This window comes from Piliocolobus tephrosceles, chromosome 5 (genome assembly GCF_002776525.5).
Source record: "Piliocolobus tephrosceles isolate RC106 chromosome 5, ASM277652v3, whole genome shotgun sequence".
NCBI lineage: Eukaryota > Metazoa > Chordata > Mammalia > Primates > Cercopithecidae > Piliocolobus > Piliocolobus tephrosceles.
The window spans coordinates 72,468,656-72,490,480 of record NC_045438.1 but is presented as its reverse complement, the minus strand read 5'-3'; the positions used below and the strand labels follow the sequence as shown (position 1 = coordinate 72,490,480).

The following is a 21,825-nucleotide window of genomic DNA, read 5'->3' as shown; positions in this document are numbered from 1 at the left end:
AGCCCTGGATTCTTCATGTATAAGATGTGGACAATATGGTATGTAGCTTTGACGGCTATGCGAGGATTATATGAGATTATACACAATGCCTGGTACACTGTATGTACTCAACAAATGGTAGGTAAATGTACACACCTCTATTGTCATTGTGCTGTTTGAGACATTTCCTGGACCATTGTGATAACTTACTACGATTTTCAGCCTCAGGCTCTTCCCGTTCTTTTCATCACACACTCTAGTTCTAGCTATTTCTAAGACCACAGATTTGATTGTGATCCTGCCCTCCTCAAAAAGTTTCAAGGCATCTCACTGCATTTATAAACCAACTTCTTGGCATGGAATCCATAGCCCCCTACTTTCCGAGTACAGCCTGAGAAAGAAAGATATGGTGAAAACTAGGGAAGACCTAAGAGTCAAGAGCTTCAAAATGTTGCTCTTGTTTTGGCAACAAAAAGTTTAGTGATTTTGACTTATTACTTTACCCTCTTTGGGCTCCACTTTCCAAATCTATAAATTAAATAGTTAACAGTTTTTTTTAAAAAAATATTTTCTTCTGTGCAGGATGTGCAGGTTTGTTACATAGGTAAATGTGTGCCGTGGTGGTTTGCTGCACAGATCAACCCATCACCTAGGTATTAAGCCCAGCATCCATTAGCTATTCTTCCTGATGCCCTCACTCCCCTCAACCCGCTGACAGGTCTCAGTATGTTTTGTTCTTCCCAATGTGTCCATGTGTTCTCATTGTTCAGCTCCCACTTATAAGTGAGAACATGCAGTGTTTGGTTTTCTGTTCCTGCATTAGTTTGCTGAGGATAACAGTTTCTAGCTCCATCCATGTCCCTGCAAAGGACGGGATCTCATTATTTTCCATGGCTGCATAGTATTCCATGGTGTATATGTACCACATTTTCTTTATCTAGTCTATCATTGATGGGCATTTGGGTTGATTCCATGTCTCTGCTATTGTGAACAGGGCTGCAATGGACATACGCATGCATGTATCTTTGTAATAGAATGATTTATATTCCTTTGGGTATATACCCAGTAATAGGATTGCTGGGTCAAATGGTATTTCTGCTTCTAGGTCTTTGAGGTATCACTACACTGTCTTCCACAATGGTTGAACTAATTTACATTCCCACCAACAGTATAAAAGTATTCTTTTTTCTCTGCAACCTCACTAGCATCTGTTGTTTCTTGACTTTTTAATAATTGCCATTCTGACTGGCACGAGATGGTATCTCATTGTGGTTTTGATTTGTATTTCTTTAATGATCAGTTGAACTTTTTTTCATATGTTTGGCTTGCCTGAATGTCTTCTTTTGAGAAGTGTCCATTCATGTCCCTTGCAAGGGTCTTACATCTAGTAATTGACTAGGGTGGAACTTAAACCAAGTCTACTGACACTAGGAATTCCAAAGCCCAGTCAACACAACATTGAAAACTGAGGAGAGGAAACTAATTCCTTATTTCTTATTCCTGGAAATAATTTTGTCAATTGCTTGGGAATAGACTTACATAAGATATTTTAGATAGCTGTTATTAAAAAGTGTCTAGTATATTTGCCTGGAATGTTTTTCAGAGAAATAGCAAATGTATTCAGTTTTATAAATTAGGAAGAACAACACATTTAGTAAGCTACAGGAACCACCTGTAGTCTCAGTAAAAATCATACAGCGTTTTAGAAATGCTTTTTTCCCCCGCTTTTGATTAAAGGGCTACTTTATACTTTCAAATAGGTTTCTGATAGAAGGTAATACCCTTGAAGTAGCATCCCAGAATTACACTCCCAGTGATGGTGTGATGGGCCAGAGGTAGCTATTTATCCTCAAGAAGCTCAAAGCTCTATTTTCATAATGCAATGTTAAGTTTTTCTGTTGTTAAGGTAACAAGTTCTTGTGGTTTTGCTGCTATTGCAATACATTTAATTCAAAATTATTCCCATTTTCTCAATTCTTACATGAAAAAGGTAAACATTTTTTTGTGAGATATTTAATCAATTTTGACCCTTTGATATGATTCACTTTTGTCTTTAAATTCAGACATTAGTAGCAATGAAATCACTTAATGAAGAATCCTTTCATAAACTGATGAGATGAGTACATTTAGTCTTAGAAGAAAATGTCAACATAGTTTTTTTCCTTAATTCTGTGATGTGCGTTCCATGTGTGTTTCTGAGGGTGTATCTATTAATGTGAATGTTGTGTTTTTACTCCCCAAAGCAGTCATTAAGTTAATGGTATATTTCATGAATTGTATTTTAGAATCAAGAAACCACTGTAGATTGTTCTCTGGGACACCTAAGTGGGTACAGTTGATCTACAGGAATCATAGGAGACACTGGATTTTCAGTTCTTGAGATGAGGTAATGTCTTAGGCATTAAAAAAATTTATTCTCAGTGGAGCTCAGCACAGTGCCTTGGAGATAGAGTATTCTGTAAATACGTGTTAAATGATGAATTTACAAACACAAGAAATCAAGATACCAATTAAGTATAGACTTTTGAGTGGACTATAGCTACATCTAAACTAAAATGGCAAATGGAAAAATCTGATGCTACCCCTGCTAGGGTGATGTCATAAAGGAAATGTAACTGTACGGAGTGTAACGCTGTTCCTAACTTTAGGTGAGATAGGAGGCGTTTTGTAGAATGAACTAAATTATTGGTGTAGAGAGCTGTCAACAAAAAATTGGGGGCAGTAGAAGAAAATCTTGTTAATTTCTCTATTTTGCTTTGGGCTGATTCCATAGAGCTCTGTGAAGAGAATGGATAATTAATGTCTGCCATTCTGACAAGTAATCCAAATAAATTCTGAGTCAGGTATTTCTTTAAAATTTGACAACTTTTAGAGCATAATTATACAATCTTGATTTACTCAGTAAACTTTTAAGTATTTGTTATAGCTATTATCAACTGTATCAGTGTTCCACAGGGACTATGGTTTGGTAGAAAGGACTCAGGGCTGGTTTGTAGCTGCTTTTTAGGTGTAGGTCTCTAGACACACAATGAACTGTGTTAAAAATAATTTTTCTCATCTTTAACACTTGATAGTCTCTAAAGTATCTTTCAGATTCAAGGTTCCACGAGCTTGTGACATTATAACCCACAAAATCAGTAATTTCTGGGACATAATACAGGAGTCCAGGTTTCTGACAATTTGGTATGATAATGAGTGCCTTCAAACGACTGGCCATATTTAAGATACATTTTACTAATTCTGAAACATTTGGTCTTTGTTCAGGAGAAACTATTTCCATTAAGAGAATATAAAATCCTGTATAGAAAATCTTAAAAGTAGAAGCTACAAGCCAGAGGTAAATTAATATACAAGCAATTCTTACTCATTCATTTTTATTAATTGATGATCAAAGTTTAAACGAGGCACCTACAATTGAATAAGAATAGAATAAGGATACAATTATTATTTGACTGAGTGACAAATACCCAAGTATCACTATTAACTTCATTTGAAAGTAAACCTGTATACATATCATGGCCAAACATATAAAACACATAAAGAGTCTCTATCAAACCACCTCTGTAAATCTGCATATAAATATGCTTATGCATAGAAAGGCTATATAAAGGGACAAAAATAAATTTATTAGTCACCCTTTTTATTTTCTACTTTGATTAAACTAAAGCTCCTTATGACTCTTAGTAAATATAATTTAAAATAATTCACTGACCAATTGAGGACTATTGGGAATGCTACTAGAAAAAGGTCTGTGGTTTAAAACTGAGTCTTTAAAATCATAATATTTTTCTGTATTAAAAAAGACAATGAAAGTAGACAACCACTCTTCAACTATCACATAATAAGATATTTCTGACCCATTGTGCTGGGTCTTCAGAAGTCATTATTATTCACTGAGTCTGAACTGTTGCACCTTAGAAAAGTGAGAATGAAGACCCCTGAAATTGTGGCCATGACACAGCTTCTCATTGACGTTTTACAGGAGCATCCAGCTGCATATGTAGGTCTCTAGACCTCAGCTATGGAAATAAAATGTTTCAGATGCTACCTGTCTCAGTGTGTAGTTCTCATGTTGTTTACGAAGCCATTGATCCAGATATGCATTTAGATACTATCCAGTTCTGAAATTGTGCCTAAAAATTCTAGAGTAAAATAAATAGGGTTAAAAATCACGTCTGGGTTGATTCAAATACAAGTTTATCCAAACACAATTGAGATATAAAAATGGAGATCAGATATAAAAATGGTTAAGTCTTTTTCTATAAAGGGCTGATTGAAAATTGGTTTCAGATGTTTATGGAGTAAACAAATTTAATGTATTTAGATGAAGAAGGTGGGTTTACAGACTTTATCCACAAACAAAATAACGATATTTGTCTTAGTGTAGAACCTAGGCATTAAATGCATTGTTTGCTTTCCTAACTATATGTAAGTCTAAAGAGGAAAATATAGATATAATGAATACCTACGAAAATTTAAGGGCTAATTACTTTTTGTACCTTAGAACAAACATGTATACTGTAACCTAAAGGGAATGTTTTTTTTTTTTTTTTTTTTTTTTTTTTTTGAGATGAAGTCTCACTCTGTTGCCCAAGCTGGAGTGCAGTGGCGTGATCTTGACTCACTGTAACCTCCACCTCCAGGGTTCAAGCGATTCTCCTGCCTCAGCCTCCTGAGTAGCTGGGACTACAGGCACACACCACCATGCTCGGTTAATTTTTTTGTATTTTTAGTAGATACAGGATCTCACTATGTTGGCCAGACTTGTCTTGAACTCCTGACCTTGTGATCCACCCACCTCCACCTCCCGAAGTGCTAGGATTATAGGCGTGAGCCACTGCGCCCGACCAGGAACGTTTCTTAATGAGGCTTAAAGTCCAGAAGTAAAGTATTGTTATCAAAGTGCAGATACCAGTTTCTACAGTTTGCAGATGTGAGAACAAAGGTAATCCAAAAGGATGCTTAAAACATCAACTTGTTTCTATCAGACTTTAGTTCTCCTCTTGCAGGGCTACAGGAGAAAGCAAAAGAAACTCCAAGTTACTGAGTTCTCCAGTATAATAAGTAAAGGTTGTCAAGGTGGTGCAGTAGAAAAGAAACAGGCAGAGCAGAACATTAGCCTCGCTCTTAGATAGCTGTTGCAGCATTAGGCCTATCATTTCTCCTTTCTGAGCCTTAGTAAATAAAGGTAATAATACTTATTTCACAGGTTTGTTACATGTAATCTTACACATTGCATGTGTGCAATAAATGGTAACTGTTATTCTGAAAGGTAGGGCTTAGTTGTTGAAGGTATTAGATTGGACCATATAAAACTGACATTTTTGTAGATAAAAAATAGCCAAATTTCAGACTTCACTGTGAGGTGATACCCTCCTAGGAACCTTGAGGAAACTGTTACAGTGAGGCCACAGTGTGGAGGGCAAGGTCAGGGTCCTTGGTGAGTTTTGAGTCAATGGTCATGGATGGCCATTTTCATTAGTGACTAGTTTATAACATGCTGAAATAATATACGCCATCATGAAGCTTGGGTATCTTAGACTATCCCATTGCCTACCCACAATATAGATCAACATTTTACATCTTGCTAAAGTTAGCATATTAAACTCATTGCATTTGCATGGTTACACTTCTGTTCCATGCTGCTAAGAGTCACAAGTACACAAGAAGAATGGGCATAAACATATCGGTACCCCTGCCCTTTCTAATAATACCAGTAAGATAATCATGTCTAGACTCATGGTGATCCATGTACTTTCCTAAAAGTGTGATTTCAGAGTGTTTCTCATATTTTTGATTTCCTTGTCAGTCACTCTCCTTTGGATTTGAGGCAGACGTTTCTGGAAATTTCCACTCAGCAGGATGTAGAGAAAAGGGTTAATGCTGCTGCTGGCATAGCTGAGACAGATGGAGAGGTAATAACCCACATAGAAGGCCAGTGTGGGCTGTTCCATCTGTAAGTTCACCAGTTGTATCACATGATAAGGAGCAGCACTTAGGATAAAGACTGCCACCAGCACCAGCACCATCTTTGTCAACTTCATCACTCTCTGTTTTGGTACGCTGGGATTGCAACTGCAAAGGAAACATTCAGATAGAGAGGGTATAAACAACAATAGATATCATGGGGCAATGTGTTCCTAGAATCTTTTGGACAGTTCATAATGGCTTTGCAGTGAAATATGAACCTCATTATTATATTTCTACTTACTCAGTGCATTGTGATATATTCTTTTTTATTTTTGTTGAAAAACTTCCAAAGTTTCCAAAGCTGGAACAATTTTTTGCTGTCGTTATTTTTTTTTTCTATTTTTTTGTGGGTACATAGTAGGTGTATATATTTATGGGGTAAATGAGATGTTTTGATACAGGCATGCAATGTGTAATAATCACATCATGGAGAATCGGGTATCCATCCCTTCAAGAATTTATACTTTGTATTACAAACAATCCAATTACACTGTTTTAGTCATTTTTAAATGTGCAATTATTATTGACTATAGTCACCTTGTTGTGCTATTAAATGCTAGGCCTTATTCATTCTTTTGAACTATTTTTAAATACTCATTAACCTTCCTCACCTCACCCTCAGGCCCCTACTATCCTTTCAAGACACTGGTAACCATCTTTCTACACTCTATGCCCATGAGTACAATTGTTTTTATTTTTAGATCCCATAAATGTGTGACAACATGTGATGTTTGTCTTTCTGTGCCTGGTTGATTTCACTTAACATAATGACTTTCAGTTCCATCCATGTTCTTGCATGTATCTCTTTCTTTTTTATGGCTGAATAGCACTCCATTGTGTATATATACCACATTATCTTTATCTATTGATCTGTTGATGGACACTTAGGTTGATTCTGAATCTTGGTAATTTATATAGCCAAGCTTTTCAACTTGATGTGATCCCATTTGTCCATTTTTGCTTTGGTTGCCTGTGGAGTAAGAAATTTTTGTCCAGACCAATGTCCTGGAGATTTTCTCCAACATTTTCTGATAGTAGTTTCGTAGTTTGAGGTCTTAGTACCAGGCTGTTTTGCTTACCATAGCTTTGTAGTATTATTCGAAGTAAGGTAATGTGATTCCTCTAGTTTTATTCTTTTTGCTTAGGATATATTTGGCTACTCTGGGTCTTTTGTGGTTCCATATAAATTTTAAGATTGTTTTTCCTATTTCTGTGAAGAACATCATTGGTATTTTGACAGAGATTGCTTTGAATCCGTAGACTGCTTTGGGTAGTATGAACATTTCAACAGTACTGATCTTCCAAACACTGAATGTGGAATATCTTTCCATTTTTTGGTGTCCTCTTCAATTTCTTTCACCAGTGTTTTATAGTTTTCATTACAGAGATCTTTCACTTCTTTGTTAAGTTTTTAGGTACCTAATTTTATTTGTGGCTATTATAAATGGGATTACTTTTTTATTTCTTTTTCAGATTGTTGACTATTGGCATAAGGAAATGCTACTGATTTTTGTATGTTGATTTTGTATCCTGAAACTTTATTGAATTTGTTTATCAGTTCTAATCTTTTTTTTTTTTTTTTTTTTTTTGTGGAGTCTTTACAGTGTTCCAAATATAAAATCATGTCATCTGTAAACAAGGATAATTTGGTTTACTCCTTTCCAATTTGGATGTCCTTTATTTCCTTCTCTTGTCTGATTGCTCTAGCTAGGACCTCAGTACTATGTTGAATAACAGTGGTGAAAGTGAGCATCTTTGTCATATTCCAAATCTTAGAGGAAAGTCTTTCAGTTTTTTCCTCATTTAGTATGATACTAGCTGGGGGTCTGTCATATATGGCTTTTATTATGTTGAGGTATGTTCCTTCTATACCTAGTTTTTTGAAGGTTTTTGTCATAAAGAGATGTTGAATATTATCACATGCTTTTTCAGCATTTGATATTTCAATTTGATATATTGAATTTAAATGATATGATTTTTATCCTTCATTGTTGAAATGATGTATTACATTGATTGATTTACGTATGTTGAATCATCCTGGTACCCCTGGGATAAATCCCACTTGGTCATGATGAATGAGATTTCTAATATATTGTTGAATTTGGTTTGCTAATATTTTGTTGTGAATTTTTGCATGAATATTTATCAGAGAGATTTGCCTGTAGTTTTCTTTTATGTTGTGTCTGTCTGATTTTGGTATCACAGTGATACTGGTGTTGTAGAATGAATTTGGAATTATTCCATACTCTTCCATATTTCAGAATAATCTGAGTAGAATTTGTATTAGTTCTTTAAATGTTTGGTAGGATTCAGTGAAGTCATTGGGTCCTGGGTTTTTGTTTCTTGGGAGACTTTTTATTATGGCTTTGATCTCATTACTTGTTAGTGATCTGTTCAGATTTTCGATTTCTTCCTGGTTCAATCTTGTTAGGTTATATATGTATAGGAAATTGTCCATTTCTTCTAGATTTTCCAATTTAATGGCATATAGTTGCTCATGGTAGCCTCTAATTATGTTTTGAATTTCTGCAGTATCAGTTGTAATGTCTACTTTTCCATATCTGAATTTATTTATTTAGACTTTCTCTCTTTTTTCTCAGTTAGTCTGACTATAAAGTTTGTCAATTTTGTTTAACTTTCAAAAAAACCAGATTTTTGTTTCATTGATCTCTTGTATTGTTTTCTTCATTTTAATTTCATTCATTTTTGCTGTGATCTTTATTCTTTCTTTTCTTCTACTAATTTTGGGTTTGGTTTGCTTTTCCTTTTCTAGTTCTTTAAGGTACATTATTAGACTGTTTGACATTTTTCATCTTTTTTGATGTAGGCACTTAGAGCTATAAAATTCCCATTTAGTACTGCTTTTGCTGTATCCCATAGGTTTTGGTATGTCATGTTTCCATTATCATTTGTTTCAAGAAATTTTCCAACTTTTTAAATTTCTTCATTTACCCACTGGTCATTCAGGAGCATATTTTGTAATTTCCATGTGTTTGTATAGTTTCCAAAATTCTTCTTGTTATTGATTTACAATTTTATTCCATTGTGGTCAGAGAAGATGTCTGGTATTATTTCAATTATTCAAATTTTTAAAGACTTGTTTTGTGACCTAACATATGTCTTATCCTTGAGAATGATCCATGTGCTAAGGAAAATAATGTATATTCTGCTGTCGTTGGATGAGATGTTCTGTAAATATATATTAGATCCATTTGGTCTACAGTGCACATTAAGTCCAATGCTTGTCGATTTTCTGGCTGGAAGATTTGTTCAATGCTGAAAGTAGGTTATTGAAGTCTCCAGCTACTACTATATTGGGGCCTATCTCTCTCTTTAATTCTAATAATATTCGCTTTATATATCCGGATGCTCCAGTGTTGGGTGCATATATATTTTAAATTGTTATATCCTCTTGCTAAATTGACCCCTTTTTATCATTATATGGTGGTCTTGTCTCTTGTTATAGTTTTTGAACTGAAATCTATTTTGTCTGATATGACTACTCCTGTTTTTTTTGGTTTCCATTGGTATGGTATATCTTTTTCCATTCCTTTTTTTTTTCAATCTATGTCTGTCTTTATAGTTGAAGTGTGTTTCTTGAAGGCAATAGATCAACAGGTCTTGTTTTTTCACTCAGTTAGCCAGTCTTTGTCTTTTGATTAAAGAGTTTAGTCCATTTACATTCAATGTTGTTTTGATAAGTAAGGACTTATTCCTGCCATGTTAAAATTTGTTTTCTGGTTGTTTTGTGGTGTTCTCTTCCTTTTTTCTTTCCTTCCTGTCTTCCTTTAGTGAAGGTGATTTTCTCGGGTAATATGATTTAGTTTCTTGCTTTTTATTTTTTGTTTATCCACTGTATGTTTTCTGAGTTGAGGTTGCCGTAAGTCTTACAAATACAATCTTATAAGCCATTATTTTAACCTGATAACAACTTAACACTGCATAAACAAGCAAAAAGAAAATTAGTAAAATCTCTATACCTTAACTTTGTCCCCCCAATTTTTAACTTTTTATTGTTTAAATTTATATCTTATTGTATTATCTATGTCTTAAAAAGTTGTTGTAGTTATTATTTTTGATTGGTTCACTGTTTAGTCTTTCAACTTATGGCAAGAGTGGTTTACGTACCACAGTTACATTGTTATAATATTCTATGTTTTTCTTGGTACGTACTATTACCAGTGAGTTTTATACCTTCAAGTTACTTATTGCTCATTAATGTCCTTTTCTTTCTGATTGGAGTACTCCCTTTAGAATTTATTGTAAAGTAGATCTAGTGTTGATGAAATTCCTCAGCTTTAGTTTGTCTGGGAAAGTCTTTATTTCTCCTTCATGTTTGAAGGGTATTTTTGCTGGATATACTACTCTAGGGTATACTTTTTTTTTCCTTCAGTGTTTAAATACGTTATGCCACTCCCTCCTGGCATGTAAGGTCCAAAGTTGGAACATTTTGAAAGACCAAATAAATAACAAAGTATTAAATTATGACTCAGTGTATGAAATAACTCTATCAGTCTATAGTAATACAAATAATATTGAATAAAATGAGGAGAGAAGAGCCAGACCTTCTTTACAGAATAATTCCAAATAATATAGGGATTCTTATATAGATACTCACCTTTCGGAAGATGGAGCTTAATTCCCATCTTCCTGCTTCCCCCTTGAAGGTAGGCTATGTTTAGTGACTCATTTCCAAAGAATAGAATAGCGAAAGGGATAAACAGTTTCATGGTGGAGAAACTTAGCAAACAGCACCTTAACCAAGTAATCAAGGCTAGTATCAACAGTGATGTAATGTAGCTATCATGTGACCCCTGATATGCTGTGATGAGAAGAGTTGATTTTTTAAAATAAAAACATCTAAGTACAGTCTAATAATGATACAATATCAGACAAACCCAGATTGGGAACATTCTACAGGAGACCTGGCCAGTGCTCCAGACTACGAAGGTCATGTAAAATAAGGAAAGAGTGAGAAATTCACAAATCAGAGGATACTGGGAAGATGTGATAACTAAATGCAATGTACTATTCTGGATTGAATCTGGAACAGATTTAGGACTTTAATGGAAAAACCAGTGAAGTCCAATAAAGAATGGAATTTAGTTAACAGTAATGTACAGAAATTTTCTTTGTTTTGACAAATGTCCTAGGTAATGTAAGATGTTAACTACGGGAAAACTGAGTGAGGGGTAGTTGGGACACCTCTATACTATCTCTGTACTATCTGTACTATATTTCTACTATCAACTTTTCTAGAAATGCACATTATTTTAAAATAAAACATATTTTAAAATTCATACATTTAATCATGTTATGTCATATTTAGGCATTTAATGGAAATTTCCCTGGGACATGAGGGTAACAGATGAACAAAACTTGTAAATAATTTTAAAAGCATGGGAGCTAAAAATCATTTGATTCCCCTGCAGTTTATCAGAGTAAGCACTATCATTCCTCCAATTTCTTGCATTTTGACGTGTATGAGATTTGTTTCATAAGATCCTCTTTAGCATTTCTGAGAAAAATGTCAGGAGCAAAATGATCTGATTTGGAAGAACTGTTTTAAAAAGACTCAAGCATTCTCTCCAGCTGTTGGTATCTTTAATATTCCATATGATTTCATTTTAACCTTCTCACCAACTCAGCTCCCTGGGATACATTTACAAGCTATGTTTTTTACTGTAACTGTGGCTACTTCCTTTTTCTTCCCAAATGGACCATACTTTACAAGTGTAAGACTTTCAAAGAATTCCAAGTAACTAGGTGGTAAAAAAATGTTGCGAGCCAACAGACTACTTACAAATCTTTGGTTCAAGGGTTTGCCACAATGTTTGAGGAATTGTGGTTAAATTGTTCACATTTTTTTAAACAAAAAATTTGTAAAATTTGTAAATTTGTAGTGTGCAGGGAAACCCAGCAAACTTGCCTTTCCAAAAGAAACACAAAAATATATTTACAATATAATGTTTAATAAATGTAAGTGTGTTTTTACCAAACAGGTTATATAATTACTGACTTATTCATTTGAACAAGTAGATTGTGGAATACACAATTGCAAGGTGAAAATAATTTAGATTTATTTATGCAGTTTTAGAGACAAGTATCTTCACAGGTCCTTCTCAAGTTTACTGACTTTAGGTTAAGTCTTTGGTTTTATTTGCTCCTAAATAATCTTTTAATATTAATAAAACCCATCTTTTAAAATTCAAATATTAAAGGGACTTTTCTCCTCTAAATTAAAAAAATTGAAACACAAAAATTAAAAGGTTGCACATAACATTTAAGATATTTACATATGCATGCAACTCTGCAAAATGTGCAATGAAAACAGTTAAATAACTGTTAATAACAAAAATAAAATTATTCTTTAAATAGAATCTTGAGTTCCGTATGCATTTTAATGAAACAATTACATCAGTGATTTTTAACATTTGTCACTGAAAGATTCTTAAGCAGTTCATTTAGTACATGTCTTATTTTCCAAAAGTTCTTTCTATAGACATATATCAATGTCGACATGTGTAAGTGTGGTATGTTTCAAGTCACTGTTGCCTAAATTTCTATTGTAGATGTCTTAGGCTATCTAAATTGTTCTTTTAACAAATAAAGCAAAATACAGCAAACACTTACCATCTGGCATCCTTATTCTGTTGATACATCTCCCAAGTATAGCATAAAATTAAAATATAGCACACCAAAATCAAGGGTAGAGGGAAAAAAAAAGTTGTTATCGTCAAATAAAGTGTATACCTGTAAAATGAGAGAGAGAGAGAGGGGGAGAGAGAAGAGACAGAACAACACCATTACATTAATTGGATTAGGAATTGGCTTTTGCAGTTTCTGAGGCATGATTCTTTCATTTTTCAGGGTCCAGGATAAAAGTCCTTGTGGATCTTTGGTTGCTTTATTGTAGAGAAGCCCTGATCTTCATTGTTCACCAATAACAATGCTTGTCTTTTCTCTAGCCAAACCCAGCTGTACTGAGTGCAGTATAGGTGAGGCTACCTATCACCAATCTTCAGTGTTTAACAATGACAGGCAACAGTATGTAACGTTTATTATATAGTAGGCACTGTTGTAAGCATTTTTTATATCTTTACCCACTGAATCTGTGAAACCCCATGAGTATGATGCCATTAGTGCCCTTACATTGTAGAAGAAGAAACTGAGGCACAGAGGGGTTAAGTGGCCTGCCCAAGATTACCCAAGCAGTAACTGAAAGAGGTAAAATTTGAACCCAGGATAGCCAATGCTGGTGGGAGAAGTAATTAATAAACAATCTTATCTATGTTTCTTTTAAACAATTTTCGCTGATGCATAATAGATGTACATCATTTCAGGGTATATGTGATAGTTTAATACATTCATATAATTTGTAAAAATCAAATCAGGGTACTCGGGATTTATCTATCATCTTAACTATTTGATTTTTTAAAAATGCTAGAAACATTAAAATTATTCTCTTCTAGCTATTTTGAAATGTACAATAGGATTTTTTAAACTATAGTCATCCTACTGATTCATCAAACACTAGGTCTTAATTCTTCTAGTAAAGTGTATCTTTGTATCCACTTAATCAACTTCTCTTCTTTACCCACTTCCTCTACCTTTCCTGGCCTCTGGTAACCACCGATCTACTGTCTTTATGAGATTCACTTTTTTAGCTCCCAAATATAAGTGAGAACATGTGATATTTGTCTTTCTGTACTTGGCTCGTTTCACTTAACATAATAGCCTTCAGTTCTATTCATGCTGCTAAAAATGACAGGATTTCATTGTTTTTTATGGATGAAGGCTATTCTATTGTATATTTATACCACATTTTCTTTATCCATTCACCTATTGATAGGCATTTAGATTAATTACATATTTTGGTTATTATGAACAGTACAGCAATAAACATGGTAGTACAGATATATCTTTGATATATTAATACAGTTTCTTTTGGATATAAACCCAGACCTGGAATTGTTGGATCATATGGTAGTTCTACTTTTAGTTTTTCAAGGAGTCTTTATAGTGGCTGTAATAATATATATTCCCACCAACAATGTACGAATGTTTCCCTTTGTTCACATCCTTGTCAGAATCCACTATTGCCTGCCTTTTTGGTAAAAGCCACTTTAATTGGGGTGAGATGATACCTCCTTGTGGTTTTGATTTGCATTTCTCTGATGATTAGTGATAGCACTTTTTGTTTACCCATTGGCCATTTGTATGTCTTATTTTGAGAAATATCTGTTCGGATTTCTGCCCATGTTTTACATTGGATTATTTGTTTTTTTTTGCTATTGAGTTGTTTGAGCTCCTTATATATACTGGTTATTAATCGCTTGTCAGATGGATGATTTGTAAATATTTTCTTCCATTCTATGGGTTGCCTCTTCACTTTGTTGTTTTCTTTGCTGTGCAGAAGCTTTTAAGTTTGAGGTAATCCTATTTGCCCACTTTTGCTTAGGTTACTTGTGCTTTTGAGGTCTTACACAAAAAGTCTTTGCCCAGATCAATGTCCTGGAGCATTTCCTATGTTTTCTTCTTGTAGTTTTCATAGGTTCAAGCCTTAGATTTAAGTATTTAATTCATTTTGATATGATTTTTGTGTATGGTGAGAGGTAGGGGTCTATTTTCATTCTTCTGCATATAGTGTTCCAGTTTTCCCAGCACCATTTATTGAAGAGACTGTCCTTTCTCCATTGAATGTTCTTGGCTCTTTTGTTGAAGATGAGTTGGCTATAAATGTGTGGATTTGTATCTGGGTACTCCACTCTGTTCCATTGGTCAATGTGTCTTTTTATGCCAGTACCAGGCTGCTTTGGTTACTATAGCTTTTTAGTAAATTTTGAAGTCAGGTAGCATGATGCCTCTAGCTTTGTTCTTTTACCTCAAGATTGCTTTAGCTATTCAGGGTCTTTTGTGGTTCCACATAAATTTTAGAATTTTTTTTTTTTTCTGTTTCTGTGAAAACTGTTATTGGTATTTTGAGAGAGATTGCATTGAATCTGTACATTGCTTTGGCTAGTAGTGTCATTTTAACAATATTAAGTTTTCCAATTAATGAGCATGGAATATCCTTTTTTTGTGTCCTATTTCTTTCATCAGGTATCTATGTATGTGTGTATTTTTTTTTAAATCAGAGTTTCATAGCTTTCCTTGTATAGATATATTACTTCTTTTGTTGAATTGAATACTAGTTATTTTACATTCTTGGTAGCTATTTTGAAGGCAATTGCATTTTTGATTTCTTTGTCAGATTGTTCATTACTGCATATATAAATACTATTGATTTTTATACATTCATTTTGTATCCTGCAACTTTACTGAATTCATTTATCAGCTTTGATAGTTTTTTGGTGGAGTCTTTAGGTTTTTCTAAACATAATATCATGCCATCTGTGAACAAGGCTATTTGACTTTTTCCTTTCCAATTTGAATGCCCTTCATTTATTTCTCTTGCCTAATTGCTCTGGCTAGGATTTCTGATATTATGTTGAATAAAAGTCGTGAAGGTGGGTAGCCTTGTCTTGTTCCAGATCTTAGAGAAAAGGCCTTCAATTCTTCCCCATTCAGTGCAAAATTAGCTGTAGGCATGTCATGTATGCCTTTTGTTATTTTGGGGTATATTCCTTTTATAACCAGTTTGATAAGGGTTTTATCATAAAGGGATGCTGAATTTTATTGAATGATTTTTTGGCATTTGTTGACATAGTCATCTGGTTTTTGTTCTCGGTGCTGTAAATGTGATGTATCAACTTTATTGATTTGCGTATGTTGAACCATCCTCACATTCCTTGGATGAGTCCTACTTGCTCATGATATATGATCTTTTTAAAGTGTCGTTGTATTCTGTTTGCTAATATTTTATTGAGGATTTTTGCATCTACGTTCATCAGTAATATTGGTCTGTAGTTTTCTTTTTGTGTGTGTCTCTGGTTGGTTTTGGTATCAGAGTAATGCTGGCTTTGTAGAATGAGTTTGGAAGTATTCCTTCCTCTTCATTTTTTTTTTGAAGTTTGAAGAGAATTGATATTAATTATTTAAATGTTTGGTAGAATTCAGCAGTGAAGCCATCAGGTCTTGGACTTTCCTTTGGTGAAAGACTCTTTTTCAGCGTCAGTCTCCTTATTCGCTGTTGGTTTGTTGAGGTTGTTTATTTTTTCATAGTTCAATCTTGGCAGGCTGTATGGGTCCGGGAATTTATTTATTTCCTCTATATTTCCCAGTTTGTTGGCATTTAGTGATGCATTACAGTTTCTAATGACTCTTTGTATTTCTGGGGTTTCAGTTGTTATGTTTCCATTTTTGTTTCTGATTTTGTTTATTTGGATCTTCTCTCTGTTTTTCTCAGTCTAGCTAAAGGTTTGTTGGTTTTGCATATCTTTTTGAAAAGCCAACTTTTCATTTTGCTGATTGTCTGTAGTTTTTTAAGTCTCAATTGTATTTATTTCTGCTCTAATCTTCATTACCTCTTTCCTGCTACTAATTTAGGGTTTGGTTTGTTCTTGCCTTTCTAATTCTTTGAGGTACATTCGTGGGTTGTTTATTTTTAAAGTCTTTCTACTTTTTTGATATTGGCATTTATCACTACAAAATTCCTTGTTAGTACTGCTTCTGCTATATCCCATAGATTTTGGTATGCTGTATTTCAACTTTCATTTGTTTCAAAAATGTTTAAATTTCCTTCTTGATATCTTCATTGACTGATAATTCAGGAGCATGTTGTTTAATTTACATATATTCGTGTAGTTTCCAAGGTTCCTCTTGTTATTGAGTTCTAGTTTTAGTTCACTGTGGTCAAAGACACTTGCTATAACTTCTACTTTTTTGAATTTGATCAGGTGTGTCTTGTGGCCTGATAGGATTATTCTGGGGAATGTTCTATATGTTGTTGAAAAGAATTTGCATTCTGCAACAATTGGGTGAAATGTTCTGTAAATGTCAGGCCTATTAGGTCTAGCGTGTAGCTTAACTCTGCCGTTTCTTTGTTGATTTTCTGTCTGGATGATCTGTCAATTACAGAGAATGGTGTGTTAAAGTCTTTTACTATTATTGCATTGCAGCCCCTCTCTCTCTTCAGATCTATTAGTGTTTGCTCGATATATTTGGGAGCCCTAATGTTGGGTGCAGAGATACTTAAAATTGTTATATCCTTTTGCTGAATTGACCCCTTTATCATTATATAGTGACCTTCTTTGTCTTCTTTTACAGTCATTGATTTGTAGTGTATTTTATCTAAATATAGCTACTCTTTCTATTTTTGATCTCCAGTTGTATGGAATGTCTTTTCCCATCCCTTCACTCTCAGGCTATGTGTGTCTTTAGAGGTGAAGTGGGTTTCTTGTAGGCTGCATATAGTTGAGTCTTGTTTCTTTATCAAGCCACTCACTGCATTTTAACTGGAAAATCGAGACTATTTACATTCAGTATTATTATTGATAAGTAAAGACTTACTACTGCCATCTTGTTGCTTGTTTTCTGGTTCTGCAACTTTTCTCTCACTTTCTTCTTTTCTTAGCATCTTCCTTTGTGGAAAAGTTATTTTCTTTGGTGGAATGTCTTAGTTCATTACTTTTTATTTTTAAAATCTGTTATGGATTTTTGCAACGTGGTTACAATGATGTTGACAAAAAACATATATATTACAAGTTATTCCAAAGAGATGATTATTTATCTTACATCACAAAGAAAATAATAGAAACAAAGAAACAAGTGGAAAAAACTACACTTTAACTCCATTCCCCTACATTTTAACTTTTAGTTGTTTCATTTTACATATTTTCATATTATCTGTCTCTTAACAGGTTGCTACAGCTGTTATCATTTTTGATAGATTTGTCTTTGGGCTTCATGCTATAATTATGAGTGGATTATATACCACAATTACAGTATTAGAGCATTCTGGGCTTGTTAATGTATTTAATTTTATCCAGGGGTTTCATACCTTCAAATGTTTTCTTTTTGCATATTAGTGTTTTTTTTTTTTTCCTTCCAACAGAAGAACTCCCTTTAGCATTTCTTGTAAGACAGATCTGACGGTGGTAAATTCCTTCAGCTTCTGCCTGTCTGGGAAACACTTTATGTCTTCTTCACAGTCAAAGGATAGAGGCAATATCTTGGATGGCAGGTTTTTTGTTTTTGTTTTTGTTTTTTTTCTTTAGCAGTTTGAAAATGTCATTTTACTCCCTCTTGGCCTGTATGGTTTCTAGTAAGAAGTCCATTTCCAGATGAATTAGAGCTCCTTTACACTTTATTTGCTTCTTTTCTTTTACTGATTTTAGACTTCTATCTTTGTCTTTGACTTTTGAAAGTTTACTATCTGCCTTGGGGTACAGTCTTATTTGGGTTGATTTTGTTTGGTGTTCTCTGATCTTCCCGTATCTGGATATTTACATCTTTCTCAATTTTTGGGAAATTTTCTGTTATTATTTCTTTGAATAAGCTTTCTACTTCTTGCTCTTGCTGAACTCCCTCTTGAACACTGATAAGTCTTAGATTTGGTCTTTTGAAGTAATTTTTTCTATATCTTGTATACAGTCTTCATTTCTTTTAATTCCTTTTTTTTCTGACTGTGTATTTTCAAATAGCCTGTCTTTGAGCTCACTAATTCTTTCCTTTGCTTGACCCATTCTGCTGTTGAGAATTTTTAGTAACTTTTTCAGTTCAGCAAATGTATTTCTCAATTCCAAGATTTCTTTTTTAATTCTTAAATTATTTCAATCTCTTTGTTAAATTTCTCTATTTCTGAATTGCTTTTCTGTGTTATCTTGGAGATCACTGAGTTTCCTAAAAACTACTATTTTGAATTATTGCCAGAGAGCTCACATATTGCTGTCTCATTAGGGTCAGTTACTGGTTCCCTGCTTTGTCCATTTGGGGAGATTATGGTTTGCTGTTTGCTGTTGCTTCTTGTGGATGTACATCTATGTCTTTGCATTGAGGATTTGCTACTTATTCCAGTCTTCTCTGTCTGACTTGTTTTGGTTTATATTGCATGTATTTTCTTAGAGAGTCTTTATCGCTAGGTTGTTGTCTCCTTTCCGCTCTAATTTGCGCCTTAAGCCCAGGTTTGCTTTCGCTCTAGTAACCCATTGGTCACTGGCTGTCCTGAATGGGGGAGGTCCCAAAGGAGATATCCCAGAGGTGTGGGAAGCCTGGCTAGGGGTTTGTCCAGGGGACCTGCTGAATGTACCTCCTGCAGTGCAGTGGTATTGAATAGCCCCTCTGATTTAGTGTCTCCTTTGGCTGAGCTACAGAGTAACTGTCCCACCTCCCTACTTTGTCTCCGCCTGTTCTCAGGGTTATTTCTTCCTTCCAGCCCTTGTGATATTTCCCATAGGTTAAGGCAGAGACAGGTATTTTGTCAGGGAACGCAAGGTGGTAGGAAAGCTGGTTGTCTACCTTAATCGTGTTTTTTTCAGTGTAGAAACTGTGAGTTGGGGGGAATTTTTCATGTGTTTGGTGTCAAGCAGAATGGGGAAGAGGGGTGTCATGGATGTGGAAATCTGATTCTATTACAGTCGGCTTGGAGGCTTTTTCATATTTTTTTTCACTTCTCTGAAGCCTGAGGAACTATCTCATCCTCATATTTGAGTTCTGGAGTTCTGGGATATTGCTAATGCTAACCTTGGTGCTATACACTTGTTTTTGATTTTCTGAGGGCTCAGGGGGACATTCAGTCAGCTTGCTTCTATGCTGCCATTTTGGAACTGGAAGTCCAGTCCTATCTATGTTACACCGTTATGTTCTAAATGTTTGTGTTCCCTCAAAATTCCTATGTTGAAAACCTAACCCCCGATATAATGGTATGAGGAAGTGGGGTCTCGGGAAGTAATTAAGTCATGAGAGTGGAGCCTTCATGAATGGGAATAGTGTCCTTATAAGAAGAGACATAAGAGAGCTTGCTTCCTGTCTCTCTCTTTTGCCACATAAGCATAGAATGAAAAGTTGGCAGACTGCAACCTGGAAGAGGGCTGTCATCAGAACTTGATCATGCTGGCACTTTCATTTTGGATTTCCAGCTTCTAGAACTGTGAAAAATAAATTTCTATTGTTTACAAGCCACCTAGTCTATAGTACTTTTTTATACTAAACTGAACAAAACATGCATGTATACGAATTTTTTTTTTTTACTGGATTAGTGGATTTGCAGGTCCTTTACTGCCATCCTTCTTTGGCTGTGTCCACAAAATGCAGAAATGACTCATCTGTTTGACAAGTTTTGGAGTCGGAGAAAGGGATCTGCTGGACTGACTTGAGATAGCATATGTAAAAATATCTAACACAGTTATTGGCCATTGGTAGTTGCTCAAAGAATTTAATCATGAACTCCAATTCTATGTTCAAATTTCAAATTGAAGACTTTTAATTTCTTTTTAAATTAAAATGCATAAAATGGCAATGGTAGTTGTATTAGTTTCCTAGGACTGTTGTAAGAAATTAGCACAAACTGGATAGCTTAAAACAATAGAAATTTATTCTCTCACAGCTCTGAAATCTAGGCATCTGAAATCAAGGTGCTGGCAAGTTTGGTTCTTTAGAAACTCTGGAGGAGAATCTGCTCTATGCCCCCTCCTACCCTCTCTGCTGGTTTCTGGCAATCCTTGGTGTTCCTTAGCTTACAGATACATCACTCCAATCTCTGCCTCTGTTTTCACATGTCTCTTTTCTGTGTGTCTCTGTATTTCTTAAAATCTGCTTCTCCTTATCAGGACAATAGTCATTGGGCCCACCTTAATCCAGCATGACCTTAACTTAGCTTGATTACATCTGAAGAAACCCTATTTCCAGATAAGGTCACATTTACAGGTATGGTGGGGGGAGCTAGTGTAGGACTTGAACATATCTTTATAGGGGACACAATTCAAGCAAACTGCAATTGCATACTGATGAGGTTTGAGTTTGAGTGACTCTGGAAATTCCTTACCTCCCTTGATTGCTGCATTCCCACTGCATCTGGCTGCTATGAATCTTTAAAATCCTATTTAAATATATTTGTGTCCACTGAGGTTACATGATCGAATTCAAAATCTTTTTCTAAAGGTTACCCTCTCCTTAAAAATCAAACTATCACCTTGATTGCATGTGTGGAGAAAGCTAAGTGGAGATACTGGTGAGAAGAGGATCCACAAGGATACTCTTTGAGGCTGCTCACATGTTGACAAGGAGAATGAAGTACTTCACAACTTAATTCAACTCATTTTTCTTAGGTTTTAACAACTTACCAGAGTACATCGTCAGGGGATGTCAAATCAAAAGCACAACTCTCGACACCATCTTTAAATTTGATGACCTTTGAGTAGATCCAGACAGGCAATGCCAGGATAAAGGAAGCTGCCCAAAGGCCCAAATTGATCCGGATGGTCTTGTACCTTGTTCTCCAACTTGTCAGTCGAAATGGTTGGACGAGGGCAAAGTACCTGCAAAAGCAGTCAGGAAGAGTTTTGGAACAATCAATAAAAACACTGAGCTCCAAGGATGAAAGGTTCATGACGAGAGTAAATTATTAGCATTATTGTCCTCTCTGAAGCACATCTCTATCAGGGCAAAAGAAAGTTATATTTTTTAAGAGCTGCCTGGTATCTGTAGAGAAAACAATTCTTGACCCTGCAAGTTTGAATAAACCACTCACTGAAATAGCTGTTCCTTCTATGAACACACTGATAATGGCAAAATGCTGCAGTGCAAACTCTTTACAAAGGCGCTTTTCCTGTAAACGAGACTCTGGAAAACTTTGTCTCTGAATATGGATTTTCTCCAGGAGGAAATGACCCTTTTCCCAGCAAGATTTACTGACACAGAGGCAGGAAGGAGGAAAATGTGGGGCTAAGAGAATCCCTCAGCAGAAAGGGATTCAGAAACATAGAACAAACATTTTGC

The 21,825-nt window shown here is 34.8% G+C and overlaps 1 protein-coding gene across 2 annotated transcripts in view; it reads right to left on the bottom strand.

Annotated features, from left to right (window-relative positions):
* Positions 1–3,339: 3,339 nt before the first annotated feature.
* MCHR2 (melanin concentrating hormone receptor 2) overlaps positions 3,340–21,825 on the bottom strand; it is a 54,807-nt gene continuing 36,321 nt past the window's right edge. Inside the window, exons 4-6 of one of the 2 annotated variants that reach the window (XM_023205820.2) lie at positions 21,171–21,365; positions 12,583–12,702; positions 3,340–6,054 (exon numbers count right to left, since the gene is read on the bottom strand). In XM_023205820.2, the coding sequence (XP_023061588.1) occupies positions 5,739–6,054; positions 12,583–12,702; positions 21,171–21,365 (631 nt within the window). In that variant the 3' untranslated portion in view covers positions 3,340–5,738. The remainder of the gene's footprint in view (positions 6,055–12,582; positions 12,703–21,170; positions 21,366–21,825) is intronic. The other variant, XM_023205821.1, reaches the window with a different exon arrangement.